The sequence below is a fragment of the Colias croceus genome, chromosome 11 (assembly GCF_905220415.1).
Source record: "Colias croceus chromosome 11, ilColCroc2.1".
In the NCBI taxonomy this organism is placed as follows: domain Eukaryota; kingdom Metazoa; phylum Arthropoda; class Insecta; order Lepidoptera; family Pieridae; genus Colias; species Colias croceus.
The window spans coordinates 6,221,960-6,245,132 of NC_059547.1; the positions used below are offsets into that span (position 1 = coordinate 6,221,960).

Genomic DNA, 23,173 nt, shown 5'->3' on the forward strand with positions numbered 1-23,173 from the left:
TTAAAAATAACTATCATATCATCAAATTCACATAACTACTTAAAAGTGTAACAAATATGAAATAACACACTAAAAACATTAGTTAACTATAATTATTAAAAAAATAATAGTATAATATATAATTAATAAAGTTATTACTTATCTTTTATGGAGACTTATGTTGATGGAATTCCACGTATCTCGATGATTTTGTTAATGTCTCATTATATTCGAGACACCAGCTGACGTATAATACACCATGCTGTAACCAGCTGATTATTATTTTTCGTTGAGATATTGGGTTAGCTACAATTTGACAAATTTTTAGCTGAGAGGAAATGAATGAATATACTTTTTTTTCTTACGTGCGTGGGAGGCTTCAACCGCTCACCCCCCCAACCGAGCTCCAGCTGACGTTCACGAGGCTTCATAATACTATATTTTGATGCATTTTACTAATTACCGCTTGAGAGGAACTTGGTCATAAAATCTGCTTCTGGCTCCCGGACCATAGATCTCTGCATAATATTACTTCTTGCATTCCTCATAAATTACGCCACACCATCTACAATACGTTAGTAAAGCCGCACCTAATGTATTTAATAGAAGTATCGGGGAGTGCTTACAAAAATAAATTAGAGCCACTCCAAATTTTACAAAATAAAATCATTAAAACTATCTTTAACTATCCCTTTTTAACTTCTACAAATAAAATCTACGACGACACTAAAATAATGAATTTAAAACAATTATACTTTTATAATACGTGTATGTTCATCCGCAAAGGGCTACATAAAAACATAAATACAAATATTATAATCTCAACATCAAATCGCCACTATCCTAATAGACGAGCTAGCTATCTTGCCCTCCCGAAGATCCGAATAAATTATGGAAGGCGAACGGCAACATACGTTTCTATGACGAGAATAAATGTCTTTAAACCTTCAAATGGCTAAGGCCGCAAGCGACCAATGGCTGAGCTCGGTGGGCTCTGATTGGCTCATTTGAATCGGATCAACAAGAGCTCAAACGCAAAAAAGGTGGATTTGTATAAAAAGCACGTAATTATTATTATTACTGATCGTGACACTTGTGGCTCCGTTCGGATCCACATACGGACGGTGATGTGGCAATGGATCCACAAATACCAACCGGATCAACAAGTGAAAACGGATCAAATAATTACTAACTATATGGCACGTTTGATCAACATAGTGCCCATGGAGATATCTATATATATATATATATATATATATGGAGATATCTATATATATATATATATATATATATATATATATATATAGATATATATGTGGGAATAGGATAAATAATTAAGATTGTATTTCATAACTACTTTTATTTTTAGTCTGTGCTTTTCTATTATTTAATCTGTGGATATGTTATCTGTAGACTGTAAAACGATCTATGTTGTCTATGACTGGACTTTGTGTTTTTTGGTACGATGTAATGGAGGATTGTTAAAATGTATTTTTGATATGTAACCGGTGTCTGGGAAATAAATCGATTGGGCGAATTTGGCTTTTCATTTACACCATCCCCACATAATTTGGGGGCTCGTCCGGGATACGGGATGGTGGAATAAAGAAAAAACAGACGAAGACTATGATGCCGGTGATTTAACCTGATTAAGAATTTACGAATTACGAACGAAGACTAAGATTTAAAGAAGCTTATGATTATACGATTACGACTTGAAGACTATAAAACTTTTTATTTACATTATTCAACATGCCGCCGAAACGAGTAAAAGATGATGATGATTGTGGTGAACCATCGCCGCGTATTTCCTTCAATGACTTAGAGAAATCAATGACGCCATTTTCGGGTGATGATGCCTATGGCATCGAAACATTCGTAAAAGATTTTGAAGATATTTCCTCTTTAATGCAATGGGGCGAAATAGAAAAACTCATATTTTCGAAGCGGCTTCTCGCGGGAACCGCCAAGCTATTTTTACGTTCACTAAGTGGGACCACCACGTGGGATACACTTAAGTCTGAGCTCCGTGAGGAATTTGGTAAGAAGTTGAACAGTGCAACTGTTCACAAGAGACTTTCAACTCGCCGGATGAAGATGAATGAGACTCATCAGCAATATTTTTTACATATGAAGGAACTTGCAGTACTTGGGAATGTTGAAGATGAAGCCCTGATGGAATATGTCATCGACGGTATTAAAGACAGTGAGTCCAACAAAAATATTTTATATGGCGCTTGTAACATTAAAGAATTCAGAAAGAAATTAGACATTTATTCAGAAATTAAGAAAAAATCATATTCACCTAATAAGATTCAAAGTAATTCAGTATCAAAGTCCATTGGCATGAAAATTCAAAAAACACTACGAGTAAAGAGATGTTTCAATTGTGGAGATTTAGATCATGAGTCGCCTAATTGTACTAAAGGCATTAAATGTTTTAAATGCAACTTGTTTGGCCATAAATCAACTGAATGTTCTAAAAGTATAAAAAAGAGTTTGGAAATTATGTCAACTAAAAATAATATTGATGTGAGACCTTTCAAGAAGCTGAAAATAAATAATATTGATGTAGAAGCCCTGATTGATACCGGAAGCGATGCTAATTTAATAATTATGTCTTATTTTAGGAAGATTCAAGGTGAAAAATTGTTATCTTATAGTTCAGGAACAACAGAAACTTTAACTGGAATAGCTGAAAAGGAAATTTATACAAAAGGATCTTTCACAGCAAAAATTGAAATTGATGATTGTTATTTTGAAACTTTATTTTATGTTGTTGATGATGGCGCTATCCCTGTCAACATTATATTAGGAAATCCTGTACTGAAAGAAGTAGAAATCAATTTTAAATCTGGAACTATCACTGCAACAAGAATATTACACCTTACAATGCTAGAGAATGAAAATGAAGATATCACAAATATTGAAAACAAAGAATATAAGAATAAAATACAGAATATTATAAAAGAATATAACCCCAAAAGATGTACTAAAGAATCAAGTGTAAAACTTAAAATATTATTAACCGATGATGTACCAGTTTATCAGAATCCACGACGATTGTCACCTTTGGAGCTTAACATTGTTGACAAACAGATTAAAGAATGGCTTGATGAAGGAATAATAAAAACAAGTAAGTCTGATTATGCTAGTCCAATAGTGCTTGCAAAAAAGAAGAATGGAATGTTATGGAAGATTAAGGATGGAAATAAATTAATGGTTGTACCTAAGAAAATGCAAAATGAAATTATAAGAAAACATCATGAAAACGGACATTTTGGTTGTGTTAAAACTGAGGAATTAATAAATAGAAATTATTATATAGAGAATTTAAAGGAAAAGATTAAAACAAACATTGATAATTGCGTGGAATGTATACTTAATTCAAATAAAAGAGGAAAGAAGGAAGGATTTCTACATGTAATAGATAAAGGTGATTTACCATTGTCTACTTACCATATTGATCATCTACGACTGTTGACTCATCTGGGACAGATGATTCTGCAGGATGACCGTGTGGGAATAGGATAAATAATTAAGATTGTATTTCATAACTACTTTTATTTTTAGTCTGTGCTTTTCTATTATTTAATCTGTGGATATGTTATCTGTAGACTGTAAAACGATCTATGTTGTCTATGACTGGACTTTGTGTTTTTTGGTACGATGTAATGGAGGATTGTTAAAATGTATTTTTGATATGTAACCGGTGTCTGGGAAATAAATCGATTGGGCGAATTTGGCTTTTCATTTACACCATCCCCACATATATCTATATAGATATATATATATATATATATATATATATATATATATATATAAATACCAACTTGGGCACTAAGTTGATCCAGCCCGACTGCCGTGCATTCCTGACTCCACCTTTTCCCCCATATTACTCGACTCCGGTTGCATAGATCTTGCCCGGAGTGGCAACGGCGCAAATATTTGGGCGATGTTGCCAAACGTATTCATAGAGAAATTGATATACTCAACATTTTTATTGCTAAGATCTCGAACTGAATCGACTCCGTAACGGCCGAAATTCAGAAACCCATAAACACTTGTTGGCTCCGTTTTATATACCAAATCCAAAGTCGTATGTTGATCAGATTCGTTTATATTATCAAAATTACAGCTTTATTTGATCCGACAAAACAAAACTGTATATTAAGTAACGTAGATTAATTTTTCGTAAACTCTACAGTATTTGTTGGCTCCGTACACAAACATATTATAGTTAGTTAATGTTCCATACATTGCTAAATCCGCCTAGACTAGACGAACTCGACTTCGTAACGGTTCAAATTTTGAAATGCTCAAATACTTCTTGACTCCGTTTTATATACCAAATCATAAGTCGTATGTTGATCTGTTCCATTTATATGCACTTGCATGGCATTGACATGGAGATATGAAATTAGGGCTAGCAAAAGTCTCCTGAGTTTTATGGAAGTTGAAGAAGTCGACCGTAATTCAATTGAAACTTATAGAAAACGTTGTGAAACTAAAAATACGGAATCCTAAAAAGATAGATATTTGGACGAACCTTTCGTCATACAGTGACGGTGATAATTCTCAAGTAGTATGCATCCTACAAATAACAACCTACCTCTTGAATCATCAGTAAATATCAAGATAATTATCATAATATTTATTGACGTGTAGCGTTCGCCTTTGCCCTGATTCTGATATCAATCTGATAAAATAATTAAAATGTTAGATTTAGGTCAAACAAATGACGACTCATATTCCTGCACAAATTATCCATTGCGGAGTAAATATGAGAGTACGCAGATCGCCAACACGTTTAACCAGCAGTGGTGCAGTGGGTACTACCGGTGGATCGCATCCGTATCTATCGAAGCTAAGTTCGTTTTCTACGAGTTCTACGCCAACTGATACTCAAATTACTTACAGAAAACGGAAACAACCGCTAGAACAAGATTGCAGATGATATGAAGGATATTCGGTCGGAGTTGAGCCGTATTAGTACATTACTTGAAAAATATGTATGCATAAAAAAAACATTTTTTTTAATTAATTGCAGTATCAACATAATAAAAAAAAATTATAATAGACTTAAAGTATGAAACCTACAGAATGTGCAGTCATAGTCGTTTTCTAATATTTACCGAGACAAACGGCTAGGTTGGCAGGTATAAACAGGTATGTCGGTACCAGTTACTTTCACTTGATAGGATGATGAAAAAAAAAATATGTCAGCGCTTTTTTATTACAAAATTGTTTTATTATCTCGAAACTGCAATTAATAAAAAATGAAAATGAAAGATTTTTTAATAAATAATAAAAAATATCCTGTCCAGGATTTTCCCAGTCAACGCATTTTTAATACATTTTTTAATACACTAAATTTATTATAAAATTGGTCTCATTCTATTATCACGCCGTTGCATTTCGACTTATATTCGGATCTTTGACCAGTACTATTTCTCAATTAGAATCCCAGATCAACCAGGGTGTGAGTAAAATAAAATCACTGGAATTAAATCTTCAATTAATAAATCAGACAGCCAATTCATCGGGTTTTACTTCACATAAATGAACACTTAATCAAGGAACTACGGGACAGAAAGAGCCGCGAAAAAAATGTAATTTTTGCTGGTTTCCCAGAATCAACATCTTATAACTCAGAGGAGAGGATATCTAAATACAAATACGAAATTTTAAAAATTATCTCACTAATAAGTTCAGATCTACCGAAGCCAGTAAAAATATATAATTATAAATAACCTTAATTCAAACTGTAGTCTTGATGGTATTACTACAACAGCAATTAAATGCATCAAAAAAAATTAAATCATACCTTAAGCGACTGTTTTAACCAAGCCATAAGTCAAGGACGTTTTCCGGACTCGTTAACGACCGGACGTTTTAAAATAGCGAAGGTAACTCCTATCTATAAGAGTGGCTCAAAATTTGAACCTGGTAACTATAGGCCAATTTCGGTTTTGCCAGTATTGTCAAAAATATTAGAGAAGATTTTACACACGAGATTAGAAAAATATTTAGACTCATTTAATTTTATTTCAGTGCATCAATACGGATTTAAGCCAAAAAGTAACACTCTGTCAGCGACTATGGACCTAATTATTAAAATAAAACAGAACATTGACGCAAAAAATATAGTTTTGGGACAAACAAAAGGCCTTCGATACCGTTTCTCACGAACTTTTAATGAAGAAATTAGCATCCATTAACATTAATTGTAAAGCACTAGATATGCTGAAATCATATTTAAAAAATCGATCAAAAATAGTTTAAATAGATAACCACGATAGCATTCCCTTACCAATTACATGTGGCATACCACAAGGTACGATTCTAGGCCCATTGCTTTTTTTTAATTTATATTAATAATTTACAAAATTTATGCGGATGACACCTGTCTGTTTTATTTTGGTCCCTCTATACATGACATGATAGCGCAAGCACAAAATGATTTAAATAAATTAAATAAATGGTTTCAATGCAATCTACTAAATATAAATATATCTAAAACATGTTATATTAAATTCAAAGCTCATAACAAAATTATTCCACCACACGCTCCACTTAAAATTAACGGTGTTATATTAGAACATAAGACCCACGAGAAATACCTAGGTTTGCGAATCGACAGCTCTCTAAAATGGAATTATCACATCGACCACCTAAAAAATAAATTATCAGCACTTCTTAGATCTCTGCGTAATATTACTTCTTGCATTCCCCATAAATTACGCCACACCATCTACAACACGTTAGTAAAGCCGCACCTAATAGAAGTATGAACAAAATAAAATCATTAAAACTATCTTTAACTATCCTTTTTTAACTTCTACAAATAAAATCTACGACGACACTAAAATAATGAATTTAAAACAATTATACTTAATACGTGTATGTTCATCCGCAAAGCGCTACATAAAACATAAATACAAATAGTTTGGAAAATCCAAAAGTGCACGCCTCATAATCTCATCCTTTACAATAAAATTGATTATTTATAAAGAATACGTGACTATAAAATATATAAAAATGAAATAAAATAAAAATTTGGAAAAGTAAAGAAAGCGGTACCGTAATAATTGAGCTATTTTTCTTGTGGCCCCACCTAGATGTGAAACTGCGCAGGTTTAAGGGACTGACTACCAACTTATTTTTTTAAACCTTGGCTTATAGTATAAAGAATCGAGTTTATAATGGTGAATTTTGAGTACACTATAAAAAAAAAAAGTCGATATTTTTTTTGTTTATTTAATAACAATTAAACCACATCGAATCAGACCCTGAAAAATGAAAGGGTTCTATTCCTGAGCATACTCAAGCGTAAGAGAAAAAAAAAGACTCGATTAGTAAAGTATTTCGGTCGCTATCGTGTTAACAAGAAAAAGGATCCGCACATACAGACACACGGACGTCCAAGACAGAACTTTTTTAAACTGTTTTTTAACTAGTTTAAATAACAAAAATGACATCAAAAATATCATGAACGTTAAAGTGCAATGTATGATACATAAAGACATTTTAAGTTTGAAAAATCAGATGTTTTGCGCGAAGTGACAGTAGTACCCACCTCAACGCTTCGCTTATGAGGCGTGCAATATTATAATCTCAACATCAAATCGCCACTATCCTAATAGACGAGCTAGCTATCTTGCCCTCCCGAAGATCCGAACAAATTATGGAAGGCGAACGGCAACATACGTTTCTATAACGGGAATAAATGTCTTTAAACCTTCAAATGGCTAAGGCCGCAAGCGACCAATGGCTGAGCTCGGTGGGCTCTGATTGGCTCATTTGAATCGGATCAACAAGAGCTATAACGCAAAAAAGGTGGATTTGTATAAAAAGCACGTAATTATTATTATTACTGATGGTGACACTTGTGGCTCCGTTCGGATCCACATACGGACGGTGATGTGGCAATGGATCCACAAATACCAACCGGATCAACAAGTGAAAACGGATCAAATAATTACTAACTATATGGCACGTTTGATCAACATAGTGCCCATGGAGATATCTATATATATATATATATATATATATATATATATATGATCAACTTAGTGCCCAGGTTGGTATTTATATATATATATATATATATATATATATATATATATATAAATACCAACCTGGGCACTAAGTTGATCCAGCCTGACTACAGCCTATATATATAGATATCTCCATGGGCACTATGTTGATCAAACGTGCCATATAGTTAGTAATTATTTGATCCGTTTTCACTTGTTGATCCGGTTGGTATTTGTGGATCCATTGCCACACCACCGTCCGTATGTGGATCCGAACGGAGCCACAAGTGTAACCATCAGTAAAAATAATAATTACGTGCTTTTTATACAAATCCACCTTTTTTGCGTTTAAGCTCTTGTTGATCCGATTCAAATGAGCCAATCAGAGCCCACCGAGCTCAGCCATTGGTCGCCTGCGGCCTTAGCCATTTGAAGGTTTCAAGACATTTATTCCCGTTATAGAAACGTATGTTGCCGTTCGCCTTCCATAATTTGTTCGGATCTTCGGGAGGGCAAGATAGCTAGCTCGTCTATTAGGATAGTGGCGATTTGATGTTGAGATTATAATATTTGTATTTATGTTTTTATGTAGCGCTTTGCGGATGAACATACACGTATTATAAAATAATAATTGTTTTAAATTAATTATTTTAGTGTCGTCGTAGATTTTATTTGTATCGTTGATTTTATTGTAGAAGTTAGAAAAGGATAGTTAAAGATAGTTTTAATTATTTTTTTTGTAAAATTTGGAGTGACGCTAATTTATTTTTGTAAGCACTCCTCCAGACTTCTATTAAATACATTAGGTGCGGCTTTACTAACGTGTTGTAGATGGTGTTGCGTAATTTATGAGGTATGCAAGAAGTAATATTACGCAGAGATCTAAGAAGATCTAATTTATTTTTTAGGTGGTCGATGTGATAATTCCATTTCAGAGAGCTGCCGATTCGCAAATCTAGGTTATTTCTCGTGGGTTTTATGTTCTAATACAACACGGTTAATTTTAAATGGAGCGTATGGTGGAATAATTTTGTTATGAGCTTTGAATTTAGATATATTTATTTTTAGGAGATTGCATTGAAACCATTTATTTAATTCATTTTGTGCTTGCGCTATCATGTCATGTATAGAGGGAACAAAATAAAACAGACAAGTATCATCCGCATAAAGTGTTAGGTGACCATTTAGCTTTGAATCTTGTAAATTATTAATATAAATTAGAAAAAGCAATGGGCCTAGAATCGAACCTTGTGGTATGCCACATGTAATTGGTAAGGGAATGCTATCGTGGTTATCTATTTTAACTATTTGTGAAATATTTATCGATTTTTTAAATATGATTTCAGCATATCTAGTGTTTTACCATTAATGTTAATGGATGTTAATTTCTTTATTAAAAGTTCGTGAGAAACGGTATCGAAGGCCTTTTGTAGGTCAATAAACACTCCCAAAACTATATTGTTTGCGTCAATGTTCTCTTTTATTTTAATAGTTAGGTCCATAGTCGATGACAGAGTGTTACTTTTTGGCTTAAATCCCTATTGACGCACTGAAATAAAATTAAATGAGTCTAAATATTTTTCTAATCTCGTGTGTAAAATCTTCTCCAATATTTTTGACAATACTGGCAAAACCGAAATTGGCTTATAGTTACCAGATTCAAATTTTGAGCCACTCTGATAGATAGGAGTTACCTTCGCTATTTTTAACGAGTCCGGAAAACGTCTTTGAAACTTGGCTAAAACAAGGCTAAGGCTTGGTTAAAACAGTCGCTTAAGGTATGATTTAATTTTTCTTTGATGAATTTAATTGCTTTTGTAGTAATACCATCAAGACCTGTACTACAGTTTGAAGTATGTTTTTAAGCTTATTTATAATTATATATCTTTACTGGCTTCGGTAGGTCTGAACTTATTAGTGAGGTAATTTTTAAAATTTCGTAGTTGTCTTTAGATTTCCTCTCCTCTGAGTTATAAGATGTCAATTCTGGGAAACCAGCAAAAATTACATTTTTTTCGCGGCTCTTTCTGTCCCGTAGTTCCTTGATTAAGTTTTAATTTATATGAAATTGATTTTTAGACGTAAAACCCGATGGGTTGGCTCATGGCTGACTGATTTATAGATTGAAGATTTAATTTCAGTAATTTTATTTTACTCTCACCCTGGTTTATCTGGGATTCTAATTGAGTAGAAATAGTAAATAAATAAGTATAGTAATAAATAGAAATAGTACTCTTCAATATGTTTTGTTCAGTAATTATCATACATGCTGATGACTTAATTCCATTGATTTCATTCGTATTTTGGCGAATTAAATTCAAAGATTGTTCGTTGGACGATTTAATTTCGGTAATTTGTGTTTTTACCTCAGAAATGTTTTCATGAATTTTGTTTACTATTTGATCATTTGAGCATACATATTTTTCAAGTAATGTAATAATACGGCTCAACTCCGACCGAATATCCTTCATATTATCACTAAATCTGCGATCTTGTTCTAGCGGTTGTTTTCGTTTTCTGTAAGTAATTTGAGTATCAGTTGGCGTAGAACTCGTAGAAAACGAACTTAGCTTTGATAGATCGGGATGCGATCCACCGGCAGTACTCACTGCATGTTGGCGATCTGCGTACACTCATATTTACTCCACAATGGATAATTTGTGCAGGAATATGAGTCGTCATTTGTTTCACCTAAATCTAAAATTTTAATTATTTTATCAGAAATTATTTTAATTATTTTGTCAGAATCAGGGCAAAGGCGAACGCTACACGTCAACAAATATTATGATAATTATCTTGATATTAACTGATGATTCAAGAGGTAGGTTGTTATTTGTAGGATGCATACTACTTGAGAATTATCACCGTCGCTGTATGACGAAAGGTTCGTCCAAATATCTTTCTTTTTAGGGTTCCGAATTTTTAGTTTCACAACGTTTTCTATAAGTTTCAATTGAATTACGGTCGACTTCTTCAACTTCCATAAAACTCAGGAGATTTTTTGCTAGCCCTAATTTCATATCCCCATGTCAATGTCATGCAAGTGCATATAAATGGAACAGATCAACATACGACTTATGATTTGGTATATAAAACGGAGTCAAGAAGTGTTTGAGCATTTCAAAATTTGAACCGTTACGGAGTCGAGTTCGTCTAGTCTAGGCGGATTTAGCGATGTATGGAACATTACCTAACTATAAAATGTTTGTGTACGGAGCCAACAAATACTGTAGGGTTTACGAAAAATAATCTATGTTACTTAATATACAGTTTCGTTTTGTCGGATCAAATAAAGCTTTAATTTTGATAATATATATGTATCTGATCAACATACGACTTTGGATTTGGTATATAAAACGGAACCAACAAGTGTTTATGGGTTTCTCAATTTCGGCCGTTACGGAGTCGATTCAGTTCGAGATCTTAGCAATAAAAATGTTGAGTATATCAATTTCTCTATGAATACGTTTGGCAACATCGCCCAAATATTTGCGCCGTTGCCACTCCGGGCAAGATCTATGCAACCGGAGTCGAGTAATATCGGGGAAAAGGTGGAGTCAAGAATGCACGGCAGTCGGGCTGGATCAACTTAGTGCCCAGGTTGGTATTTATATATATATATATATATATATATATATATATATATATATATATATATATATATAGATATCTCCACGGGCACTATGTTGATCAAACGTGCCATATAGTTAGTAATTATTTGATCCGTTTTCACTTGTTGATCCGGTTGGTATTTGTGGATCCATTGCCACACCACCGTCCGTATGTGGATCCGAACGGAGCCACAAGTGTCACCATCAGTAATAATAATAATTACGTGCTTTTTATACAAATCCACCTTTTTTGCGTTTTAGCTCTTGTTGATCCGATTCAAATGAGCCAATCAGAGCCCACCGAGCTCAGCCATTGGTCGCTTGCGGCCTTGGCCAATTGAAGGTTTAAAGACATTTATTCCCGTTTTAGAAACGTATGTTGCCGTTCGCCTTCCATAATTTGTTCGTATCTTCGGGAGGGCAAGATAGCTAGCTCGTCTATTAGGATAGTGGCGATTTGATGTTGAGAATATAATATTTGTATTTATGTTTTTATGTAGCGCTTTGCGGATGAACATACACGTATTATAAAAGTATAATTGTTTTAAATTCATTATTTTAGTGTCGTCGTAGATTTTTTTTAGTTAAAAGAGGATAGTAAAAGATAGTTTTAATGATTTTATTTTGTAAAATTTGGAGTGGCGCTAATTTATTTTTGTAAGCACTCCCCCATACTTCTATTTAATACATTAGTTGCGGCTTTACTAACGTGTTGTAGATGGTGTGGCGTAATTTATGAGGAATGCAAGAAGTAATATTACGCAGAGATCTAAGAAGTGCTGATAATTTATTTTTTAGGTGGTCGATGTGATGATTCCATTTTAGAGAGCTGTCGATTCGCAAACCTAGTAGATCGGGAGTCATTGACACAAAATTTCGAGTCATTTGTAACAGGATGGCGGTTCTACAGGGGTGTATTGATGTACGCAATGACAGAAAGAAAAATGATGGTGTGAACGCTGGTACCGGCGGCTTAGTCGCGTGGGCGTTAGTCAAACTCGTCGGAAAAATAGCGAAAGTCAAACGATTTGTAACACAAAAATTTTAGAATTTACCGATAGCCCATAAAAAAGATGTAGACGGTAGTGTCATGCCATACTTTTCCGGTGTGACATAAATCCCGCCATACCGACGCGAATGCGTTGATTTAAAAAAAAAACAATTCAACCATTGTATTGTGCAATTCAAATCGTATACTTTTATTTTCTTAATCATTTACTTTGTATCCTTTATATCGTATACTTTTATTTTCTTAATCATTTACTTTGTATCCTTTATCATTAGTCACTAAAATTTATTTTGTTAAATTGCCAAATATAATGTAACATGGAATTTGCAAGGGAAGGCAATTAAAAAAATTTTAATGAAAAAAAAAACTTTTTTTTTTTAAATTAGATTTCATTCCTGTCCACCACTAAAAAGCGAACGTGTGGACATTACAAAAGCAACAATTCAGTTCAACAACCTAGATAGGTAGAAGTTAGCACACACATTAATTTGGCAATGCGCGCACGCACACAAGTGCATTGATTCTGGGGGTGTTTACGATTTAGGAAATTTTTAAGACATTTTCAAATGAATGCTATTATTTTTATTTAATTTTATTCGACAATAATGTTTCAAATGCACCTTTGGTTTAATATCTAGATCTTAATTTTAAGTTTTGGCTGGTCATTGAAAACTAACCCTGTATTGTGATCCGTCAATACACTACCCTACACGTCAATAAATATCGTAATCCGATAGTAAATATTGACGGATCACAATATGGATCTTACGTGTAGCGTTCGCCAAAGAGTTGCCCTGATTCAAGAGGTAGGTTGTTATTTGTAGGCTGCATACTACTTGAGAATTATCACCGTCACTGTATGACGAAAGGTTCGTCCAAATCTATCTTTTTAGGGTTCCGTATTTTTAGTTTCACAACGTTTTCTATAAGTTTCAATTGAATTACGTTGACTTCTTCAACTTCCATAAAACTCAGGAGATTTTTTGGTAGACCTAATTTCATATCCCCATGTCAATGTCATGCAAGTGCATATAAATGGAACAGATCAACATACGACTTATGATTTGGTATATAAAACGGAGTCAAGAAGTATTTGAGCATTTCAAAATTTGAACCGTTACGAAGTCGAGTTCGTCTAGTCTAGGCGGATTTAGCAATGTATGGAACATTAACTAACTATAATATGTTTGTGTAAGGAGCCAACAAATACTGTAGAGTTTACGAAAAATTAATCTACGTTACTTAATATACAGTTTCGTTTTGTCGGATCAAATAAAGCTGTAATTTTGATAATATAAATGATAATGATCAACATACGACTTTGGATTTGGTATATAAAACGGAGCCAACAAGTGTTTATGGGTTTCTGAAATTCGGCCGTTACGGAGTCGATTCAGTTCGAGATCTTAGCAATAAAAATGTTGAGTATATCAATTTCTCCACGAATACGTTTGGCAACATCGCTCAAATATTTGCGCCGTTGCCACTCCGGGCAAGATCTATGCAACCGGAGTCGAGTAATATTGGGGTAAAGGTGGAGTCAGGAATGCACGGCAGTATATATATATATATATATATATATACTAGCTGGTGCGTTGTGCGCGGGCTGCAAGCAGCCCGCGAGCCCCTTTTGCCCCTGGGTTGAAGCAATAAGGCAGTCATTAGAAAATGTGTTAGAATTCCCAGTCCATTTGTAATTTTCTGCTAACAGCGATTCCACAGTCAGTCGGTAATGCTTATAAATTTCCCATTCAAGTATTTTCGACTCCGGGAGGCTGTCCACCTTCGAGGGAGCGTAGTGCGCGGGCTGCAAGCAGCCCGCGAAGCATCCCAGGACAGAAATCTTCAGTCATTTGAAAATGCATTAAAATTCCCCGTCAATTTGCTATTATCTGCAAACAGCGATTCCACAGTCAATCGGAAGTGCTTATAAATTTCAAATTCAAATATTTTCTATTCCGGGGGGCGGTTCACCTTCGAGGGTGCATGGTGCGCGAGCTGCAAGCAGCTCGCGGCTCATCCCAGGGCAGAAATCTTCAGTCATTCGAAAATGCATTCAAATTTCCTATCCATTTGTTACATCTCCTAACAGCGATTCTACAGTCAGTCGGTAATGCTTATAAATTACTTATTCAAATATTGTTAAATTTTTGAAACGTCTTATCGATAGCGGGCAGTGACTTTTCATAATAAACTGTTCAAGAGTTAACCTAACACGCTCGTCGCTTCGCTCCTCGCTACCTATTTGAATATTTAGGCCGGCCGCTGCCGCGACTCGCTCGCTTCGCTCGCTTGGCTCGTGCGATAGGTAGTTCAAAAGTTAACCTAACACGCTCGTCGCTTCGCTCCTCGCTACCTATTTGAATATTTAGGCCGGCCGCTGCCGTGACTCACTCGCTTCGCTCGCATGGCTCGTGTGGTAGTTCAAAAGTTAACCTTACACGCTCGTCGCTTCGCCCCTCGCTACCTAAACTGCTTATAAATTACTTATTCAAATATTGGTAAACTTTTTAAACGTCTTATCGATAGCGGGCAGTGACTTTTCATAATAAACTGTTCAAGGGTTAACCTAACACGCTCGTCGCTTCGCTCCTCGCTACCTATTTGAATATTTAGGCCGGCCGCTGCCGCAACTCGCTCGCTTCGCTCGCTTGGCTCGTGCGGTAGGTAGTTCATAAGTTAACCTAACACGCTCGTCGCTTCGCTCCTCGCTACCCATTTGAATATTTAGGCCGGCCGTTGACAAGACTCGCTCGCTTCGCTCGCTTGGCTCGTGCGGTAAGTAGTTCAAAAGTTAACCTAACACGCTCGTCGCTTCGCTCCTCGCTACCTATTTGAATATTTACGCTGGCCGCTGCCGTGACTCGCTCGCTTCGCTCGCTTGGCTCGTGCGGTAGTTCAAAAGTTAATAAATATTTTCTACTCCGGGAGGCTGTCAACCCTCGAAGTTGCGCGGTGCGCGGGCAGCAAGCAGCCCGCGGTGCCGTCTTTTGCCGATGCTATTCAATTACCCTTCCTACTATGGAAATTTCCATACAAAATTTTCGAAAAAAAAATTTCGCTTTTTAGCAAAAATTTTTATGTGCCTGGAAGCGGACCAAGTTTTTAAACATTTTTTACCTTGGTGACCCCAACCTAAGTGCCACCAGTTCAGAGAGCCGTTGAATTTCGTGATGTATGGAAAATGGAAACCGGGGGTCGGAGAGAAATTCTGAGTATGCAGTTTTGTAAATCTGACCAATCAGAGCACAGAAGTCAATTTTCAGACCGATCGTGACGGAACCGGCGCCACCATCTTGCTTTGAAAAATTGGCCATTTTTTGAAAAAAAATTACGTCCAATTTGAAATTTCTCGATTGCCCTGGTAGCACCCCATCTTCCTGATCATTTTTTAGTTCTACACCCCCCACCTATCTTGCGCCGTTTCAGAGAGCCGTCGAATTTTGCGTTGTATGAAACACGGAAACCAGCGATGGGAACTCGATTATGAGTATGCCAACTCAATGTGAGGCTCGATTAAAGCCCCTGCGCCAAGTTTCAGCGTGATCGGCCCAGCGATGGCCGTTTTAGAATTTGTATGGCGGCGGCCATTTTTTCCGCCATTTTGAATTTTTTTCACTATCTGTGGTAATTGCTCGAGGTCTACTACAAGTTTAGTTCGAGCACCCCAGATGTAGCTGCTACCGTTTGCGCGGGCCGTTGACCGTCTTCGAGAGATGAGGGAAAGTTTAAGATTTCGGATTTTTCTGGATATCCTGGGAGCTGGGCGAGTACGAATACATCATTGGTGTATTTCTCCATTGCACCACCTCGTCTAAATTTACGTTTTTATGTTTGCACCAAAAATGGAAAAATTCCAAAATCGAGCGTCCCACTATGGCTCCCTGGTAGCGTCCCAGGGTGGTGATCATTTTTAGTTCCGACACCCCCCACCCAACTCGCACCGTTTCCGCGGGCCGTTGGAGTTAACGTTGTATGGAAGTTGGAAACGGGGGCCCGGAGCCACTCGAACGGGGCACCGATCGATTCGCCGGCTCGAACAGAGCACGTGAGCCAAATTTGAGACGTAAGGATTCATAAACGGCGATTTTGGCAAAGTACGGCGGCCATCTTGTTTTCGCGAAAATCCCCATTTTTCCACCACCCCTGGTAATCGCCACCAGTTCCGAGCAATTTTTGTTCAGACACCCCCCCTCCAGGTGGCACCGTTTCTGCGCACCTCCAGGGGTCCACTCTCTTGTCCAGGGTGTTGGAGATGTCAATATTTTTCCGATGGTCACTCGGCGCACCTCTACACGGTCACGTCGAAATCCCCCCAACTTTCCGCGTAGTTTCCGAGAAACCCGATGTCAGTCAGTCAGTGAGTGGTAGTGTAGCTTTATATATATACTAGCTGGTGCGTTGTGCGCGGGCTGCAAGCAGCCCGCGAGCCCCTTTTGCCCCTGGGTTGAAGCAATAGGGCAGTCATTAGAAAATGTGTTAGAATTCCCAGTCCATTTGTAATTTTCTGCTAACAGTGATTCCACAGTCAGTCGGTAATGCTTATAAATTCCCCATTCAAGTATTTTCCACTCCGGGAGGCTGTCCACCTTCGAGGGAGCGTAGTGCGCGGGCTGCAAGCAGCCCGCGAAGCATCCCAGGACAGAAATCTTCAGTCATTTGAAAATGCATTAAAATTCCCCGTCAATTTGCTATTATCTGCAAACAGCGATTCCACAGTCAATCGGAAGTGCTTATAAATTTCAAATTCAAATATTTTCTATTCCGGGGGGCGGTTCACCTTCGAGGGTGCATGGTGCGCGAGCTGCAAGCAGCTCGCGGCTCATCCCAGGGCAGAAAGCTTCAGTCATTTGAAAATGCATTCAAATTTCCTATCCATTTGTTACATCTCCTAACAGCGATTCTACAGTCAGTCGGTAATGCTTATAAATTCCCCATTCAAGTATTTTCCACTCCGGGAGGCTGTCCACCTTCGAGGGAGCGTAGTGCGCGGGCTGCAAGCAGCCCGCGAAGCATCCCAGGGCAGAAATCTTCAGTCATATGAAAATGCGTTAAAATTCCCCGTCAATTTGCTTTTATCTGCTAACAGCGATTCTACAGTCAGTCGTTAATGCTTATAAATTCCCCATTCAAGTATTTTACACTCCGGGAGGCTGTCCACCTTCGAGGGAGCGTAGTGCGCGGGCTGCAAGCAGCCCGCGAAGCATCCCAGGGCAGAAATCTTCAGTCATTTGAAAATGCATTCGAATTTCCTATCCATTTGTTACATCTCCTAACAGCGATTCTACAGTCAGTCGGTAATGCTTATAAATTCCCCATTCAAATATTTTCTATTCCGGGGGGCTGTCCACCTTCGAGGTTGCGTGGTGCGCGAGCTGCAAGCAGCTCGCGGCTCATCCCAGGGCAGAAATCTTCAGTCATTTGAAAATGCATTCGAATTTCCTTTCCATTTGTAACATCTGCTAACAGCGATTCTACAGTCAGTCGAAACAGCTTATTAATTACTTATTCAAATGTTGTTAAATTTTTTAAACGTCTTATCGATAGCGGGCAGTGACTTTTCATAATAAACTGTTCAAGAGTTAACCTAACACGCTCGTCGCTTCGCTCCTCGCTACCTATTTGAATATTTAGGCCGGCCATGCCGCGACTCGCTCGCTTCGCTCGCATGGCTCGTGCGATAGGTAGTTCAAAAGTTAACCTAACACGCTCGTCGCTTCGCTCCTCGCTACCTATTTGAATATTTAGGCCGGCCGCTGCCGTGACTCGCTCGCTTCGCTCGCATGGCTCGTGTGGTAGTTCAAAAGTTAACCTTACACGCTCGTCGCTTCGCTCCTCGCTACCTAAACTGCTTATAAATTACTTATTCAAATATTGGTAAAATTTTTGAAACGTCTTATCGATAGCGGGCAGTGACTTTTCATAATAAACTGTTCAAGAGTTAACCTAACACGCTCGTCGCTTCGCTCCTCGCTACCTATTTGAATATTTAGGCCGGCCGCTGCCGCAACTCGCTCGCTTCGCTCGCTTGGCTCGTGCGGTAGGTAGTTCAAAAGTTAACCTAACACGCTCGTCGCTTCGCTCCTCGCTACCTATTTGAATATTTACGTTGGCCGCTGCCGTGACTCGCTCGCTTCGCTCGCTTGGCTCGTGCGGTAGTTCAAAAGTTAATAAATATTTTCTACTCCGGGAGGCTGTCAACCCTCGAAGTTGCGCGGTGCGCGGGCAGCAAGCAGCCCGCGGTGCCGTCTTTTCCGATGCTATTCAATTACCCTTCCTACTATGGAAATTTCCATACAAAATTTTCGAAAAAAAAAATTTCGCTTTTTAGCAAAAATTTTTATGTGCCTGGAAGCGGACCAAGTTTTTAAACATTTTTTACCTTGGTGACCCCAACCTAAGTGCCACCAGTTCAGAGAGCCGTTGAATTTCGTGATGTATGGAAAATGGAAACCGGGGGTCGGAGAGAAATTCTGAGTATGCAGTTTTGTAAATCTGACCAATCAGAGCACAGAAGTCAATTTTCAGACCGATCGTGACGGAACCGGCGCCACCATCTTGCTTTGAAAAATTGGCCATTTTTTGAAAAAAAATTGCGTCCAATTTGAAATTTCTCGATTGCCCTGGTAGCACCCCATCTTCCTGATCATTTTTTAGTTCTACACCCCCCACCTATCTGGCGCCGTTTCAGAGAGCCGTCGAATTTCGCGTTGTATGAAACTCGGAAACCAGCGATGGAAACTCGATTATGAGTATGCCACCTCAATGTGCGGCTCGATTAAAGCCCCTGTGCCAAGTTTCAGCGCGATCACACCAGCGATGGCCGTTTTAGAATTTGTATGGCGGCGGCCATTTTTTCCGCCATTTTGAATTTTTTTTGCACTCTGTGGTAATTGCTCGAGGTCTACTCCAAGTTTAGTTTGAGCACCCCAGATGTAGCTGCTACCGTTTGCGCGGGCCGTTGACCGTCTCCGCGGGCTGTGAGAAAGTTTAGGATTTCGGATTTTTCTGGATATCCTGGGAGCTGGGCGAGTACAAACGTGGTAAGAGTGTATTTCTCCATTGCACCACCTCGTCTAAATTTACGTTTTTATGTTTGCGCCAAAAATGGAAAAATTCCAAAATCGAGCGTCCCACTATGGCTCCCTGGTAGCGTCCCAGGGTGGTGATCATTTTTAGTTCCGACACCCCCAACCCAACTCGCACCGTTTCCGCAGGCCGTTGGAGTTTACGTTGTATGGAAGTTGGAAACGGGGGCCCGGAGCCACTCGAACGGGGCACCGATCGATTCGCCGGCTCGAACAGAGCACGTGTGCCAAATTTGGGACGTAAGGATTCATAAACGGCGATTTTGGCAAAGTACGGCGGCCATCTTGTTTTCGCGAAAATCCCCATTTTTCCACCACCCCTGGTAATCGCCACCAGTTCCGAGCATTTTTTGTTCAGACACCCCCCCTCCAAGTGGCACCGTTTCTGCGCACCTCCAGGGGTCCACTCTCTTGTCCAGGGTGTTGGAGATGTCAATATTTTTCCGGTGGTCACTCGGCGCACCTCTACACGATCACGTCGAAATCCCCCCAACTTTCCGCGTAGTTTCCGAGAAACCCGATGTCAGTCAGTCAGTCAGTGGTAGTGTAGCTTTATATATTATAAACTAGCTGGTGCGTTGTGCGCGGGCTGCAAGCAGCCCGCGAGCCCTTTTTGCCCTTGGGTTGAAGCAATAGGGCAGTCATTAGAAAATGTGTTAGAATTCCCAGTCCATTTGTAATTTTCTGCTAGCAGCGATTCCACAGTCAGTCGGTAATGCTTATAAATTCCCCATTCAAGTATTTTCCACTCCGGGAGGCTGTCCACCTTCGAGGGAGCGTAGTGCGCGGGCTGCAAGCAGCCCGCGAAGCATCCCAGGACAGAAATCTTCAGTCATTTGAAAATGCATTAAAATTCCCCGTCAATTTGCTATTATCTGCAAACAGCGATTCCACAGTCAATCGGAAGTGCTTATAAATTTCAAATTCAAATATTTTCTATTCCGCGGGGCGGTTCACCTTCGAGGGTGCATGGTGCGCGAGCTGCAAGCAGCTCGCGGCTCATCCCAGGGCAGAAATCTTCAGTCATTTGAAAATGCATTCAAATTTCCTATCCATTTGTTACATCTCCTAACAGCGATTCTACAGTCAGTCGGTAATGCTTATAAATTCCCCATTCAAAATTTTCTATTCCGGGGGGCTGTCCACCTTCGAGGTTGCGTGGTGCGCGAGCTGCAAGCAGCTCGCGGCTCATCCCAGGGCAGAAATCTTCAGTCATTTGAAAATGCATTCAAATTTCCTTTCCATTTGTAACATCTGCTAACAGCGATTCTACAGTCAGTCGAAACTGCTTATAAATTACTTATTCAAATGTTGTTAAATTTTTTAAACGTCTTATCGATAGCGGGCAGTGACTTTTCATAATAAACTGTTCAAGAGTTAACCTAACACGCTCGTCGCTTCGCTCCTCGCTACCTAAACTGCTTATAAATTACTTATTCAAATATTGGTAAAATTTTTGAAACGTCTTATCGATAGCGGGCAGTGACTTTTCATAATAAACTGTTTAAGAGTTAACCTAATACGCTCGTCGCTTCGCTCCTCGCTACCTATTTGAATATTTAGGCCGGCCGCTGCCGCAACTTGCTCGCTTCGCTCGCTTGGCTCGTGCGGTAGGTAGTTCATAAGTTAACCTAACACGCTCGTCGCTTCGCTCCTCGCTACCTATTTGAATATTTAGGCCGGCCGTTGACGCGACTCGCTCGCTTCGCTCGCTTGGCTCGTGCGGTAAGTAGTTCAAAAGTTAACCTAACACGCTCGTCGCTTCGCTCCTCGCTACCTATTTGAATATTTACGCTGGCCGCTGCCGTGACTCGCTCGCTTCGCTCGCTTGGCTCGTGCGGTAGTTCAAAAGTTAATAAATATTTTCTACTCCGGGAGGCTGTCAACCCTCAAAGTTGCGCGGTGCGCGGGCAGCAAACAGCCCGCGGTGCCGTCTTTTGCCCATGCTATTCAATTACCCTTCTTACTATGGAAATTTCCATACAAAATTTTCGAAAAAAAAAATTTCGCTTTTTAGCAAAAATTTTTATGTGCCTGGAAGCGGACCAAGTTTTTAAACATTTTTTACCTTGGTGACCCCAACCTAAGTGCCACCAGTTCAGAGAACCGTTGAATTTCGTGATGTATGGAAAATGGAAACCAGGGGTCGGAGTGAGATTCTGAGTATGCAGTTTTGTAAATTTAGCCAATCAGAGTACAGAAGTCAATTTTCAGACCGATCGTAAAGTAACGGGCGCCACCATCTTGCTTTGAAAAATTGGCCATTTTTTGAAAAAAAATTACGTCCAATTTGAAATTTCTCGATTGCCCTGGTAGCGCCCCATCTTCCTGATCATTTTTTAGTTCTACACCCCCCACCTATCTTGCGCCGTTTCAGAGAGCCGTCGAATTTTGCGTTGTATGAAACTCTGAAACCAGCTGTGGAAACTCAATTATGAGTATGCCAACTCAATGTGAGGCTCGATTAAAGCCCCTGCGCCAAGTTTCAGCGTGATCGGCCCAGCGATGGCCGTTTTAGAATTTGTATGGCGGCGGCCATTTTTTCCGCCATTTTGAATTTTTTTCACTATCTGTGGTAATTGCTCGAGGTCTACTACAAGTTTAGTTTGAGCACCCCAGATGCAGCTGCTACCGTTTGCGCGGGCCGTTGACCGTCTTCGCGAGATGTGGGAAAGTTTAAGATTTCGGATTTTTCTGGATATCCTGGGAGCTGGGTGAGTATGAATGCGTCATTGGTTTATTTCTCTATTGCACCACTTCGTCTAAATTTACGTTTTTATGTTTGCGCCAAAAATGGAAAAATTCCAAAATCGAGCGACCCACTATGGCTCCCTGGTAGCGTCCCAGGGTGGTGATCATTTTTAGTTCCGGGACCCCCCACCCAACTCGCACCGTTTCCGCGGGCCGTTGGATTTTACGTTGTATGAAAGTTGGAAACTGGGGCCCGGAGCCACTCGAACGGGGCACCGATCGATTCGACGGCTCGAACAGAGCACGTGTGCCAAATTTGAGACGTAAGGATTCATAAACGGCGATTTTGGCAAAGTACGGCGGCCATCTTGTTTTCGCGAAAATCCCCATTTTTCCACCTCCCCTGGTAATCGCCACCAGTTCCGAGCATTTTTTGTTCAGACACCCCCCCTCCAGGTACCACCGTTTTTGCGCACCTCCAGGGGTCCACTTGGTTTTCGAAGATGATCGAGATCGCTATATTTTTCCGGTGGTCACTGGAAGCACCTCTACACGATCACGTCAAAATCCCCCCAACTTTCCCCGTAGTTTCCGAGAAACCCGATGTCAGTCAGTCAGTGAGTGAGTGGTAGTGTAGCTTTATATATATATGATATATATATATATATAAATACCAACCTGGGCACTAAGTTGATCCAGCCTGACTGCCGTGCATTCCTTACTCCACCTTTTCCCCCTTATTACTCGACTCCGGTT

The 23,173-nt window shown here is 38.9% G+C and overlaps 1 protein-coding gene and 1 pseudogene across 1 annotated transcript; both read left to right on the top strand.

Annotated features, from left to right (window-relative positions):
- Window positions 1-23,173, top strand: part of LOC123695435 — a 67,757-nt pseudogene that overhangs the window by 15,567 nt on the left and 29,017 nt on the right.
- Window positions 1,297-2,912, top strand: LOC123695438. The gene is made up of 2 exons (XM_045641281.1): window positions 1,297-2,185; window positions 2,610-2,912. The coding sequence occupies exons 1-2, from the start codon at window positions 1,732-1,734 to the stop codon at window positions 2,663-2,665; spliced, it is 510 nt and encodes a 169-aa protein (XP_045497237.1). The 5' UTR covers window positions 1,297-1,731; the 3' UTR covers window positions 2,666-2,912.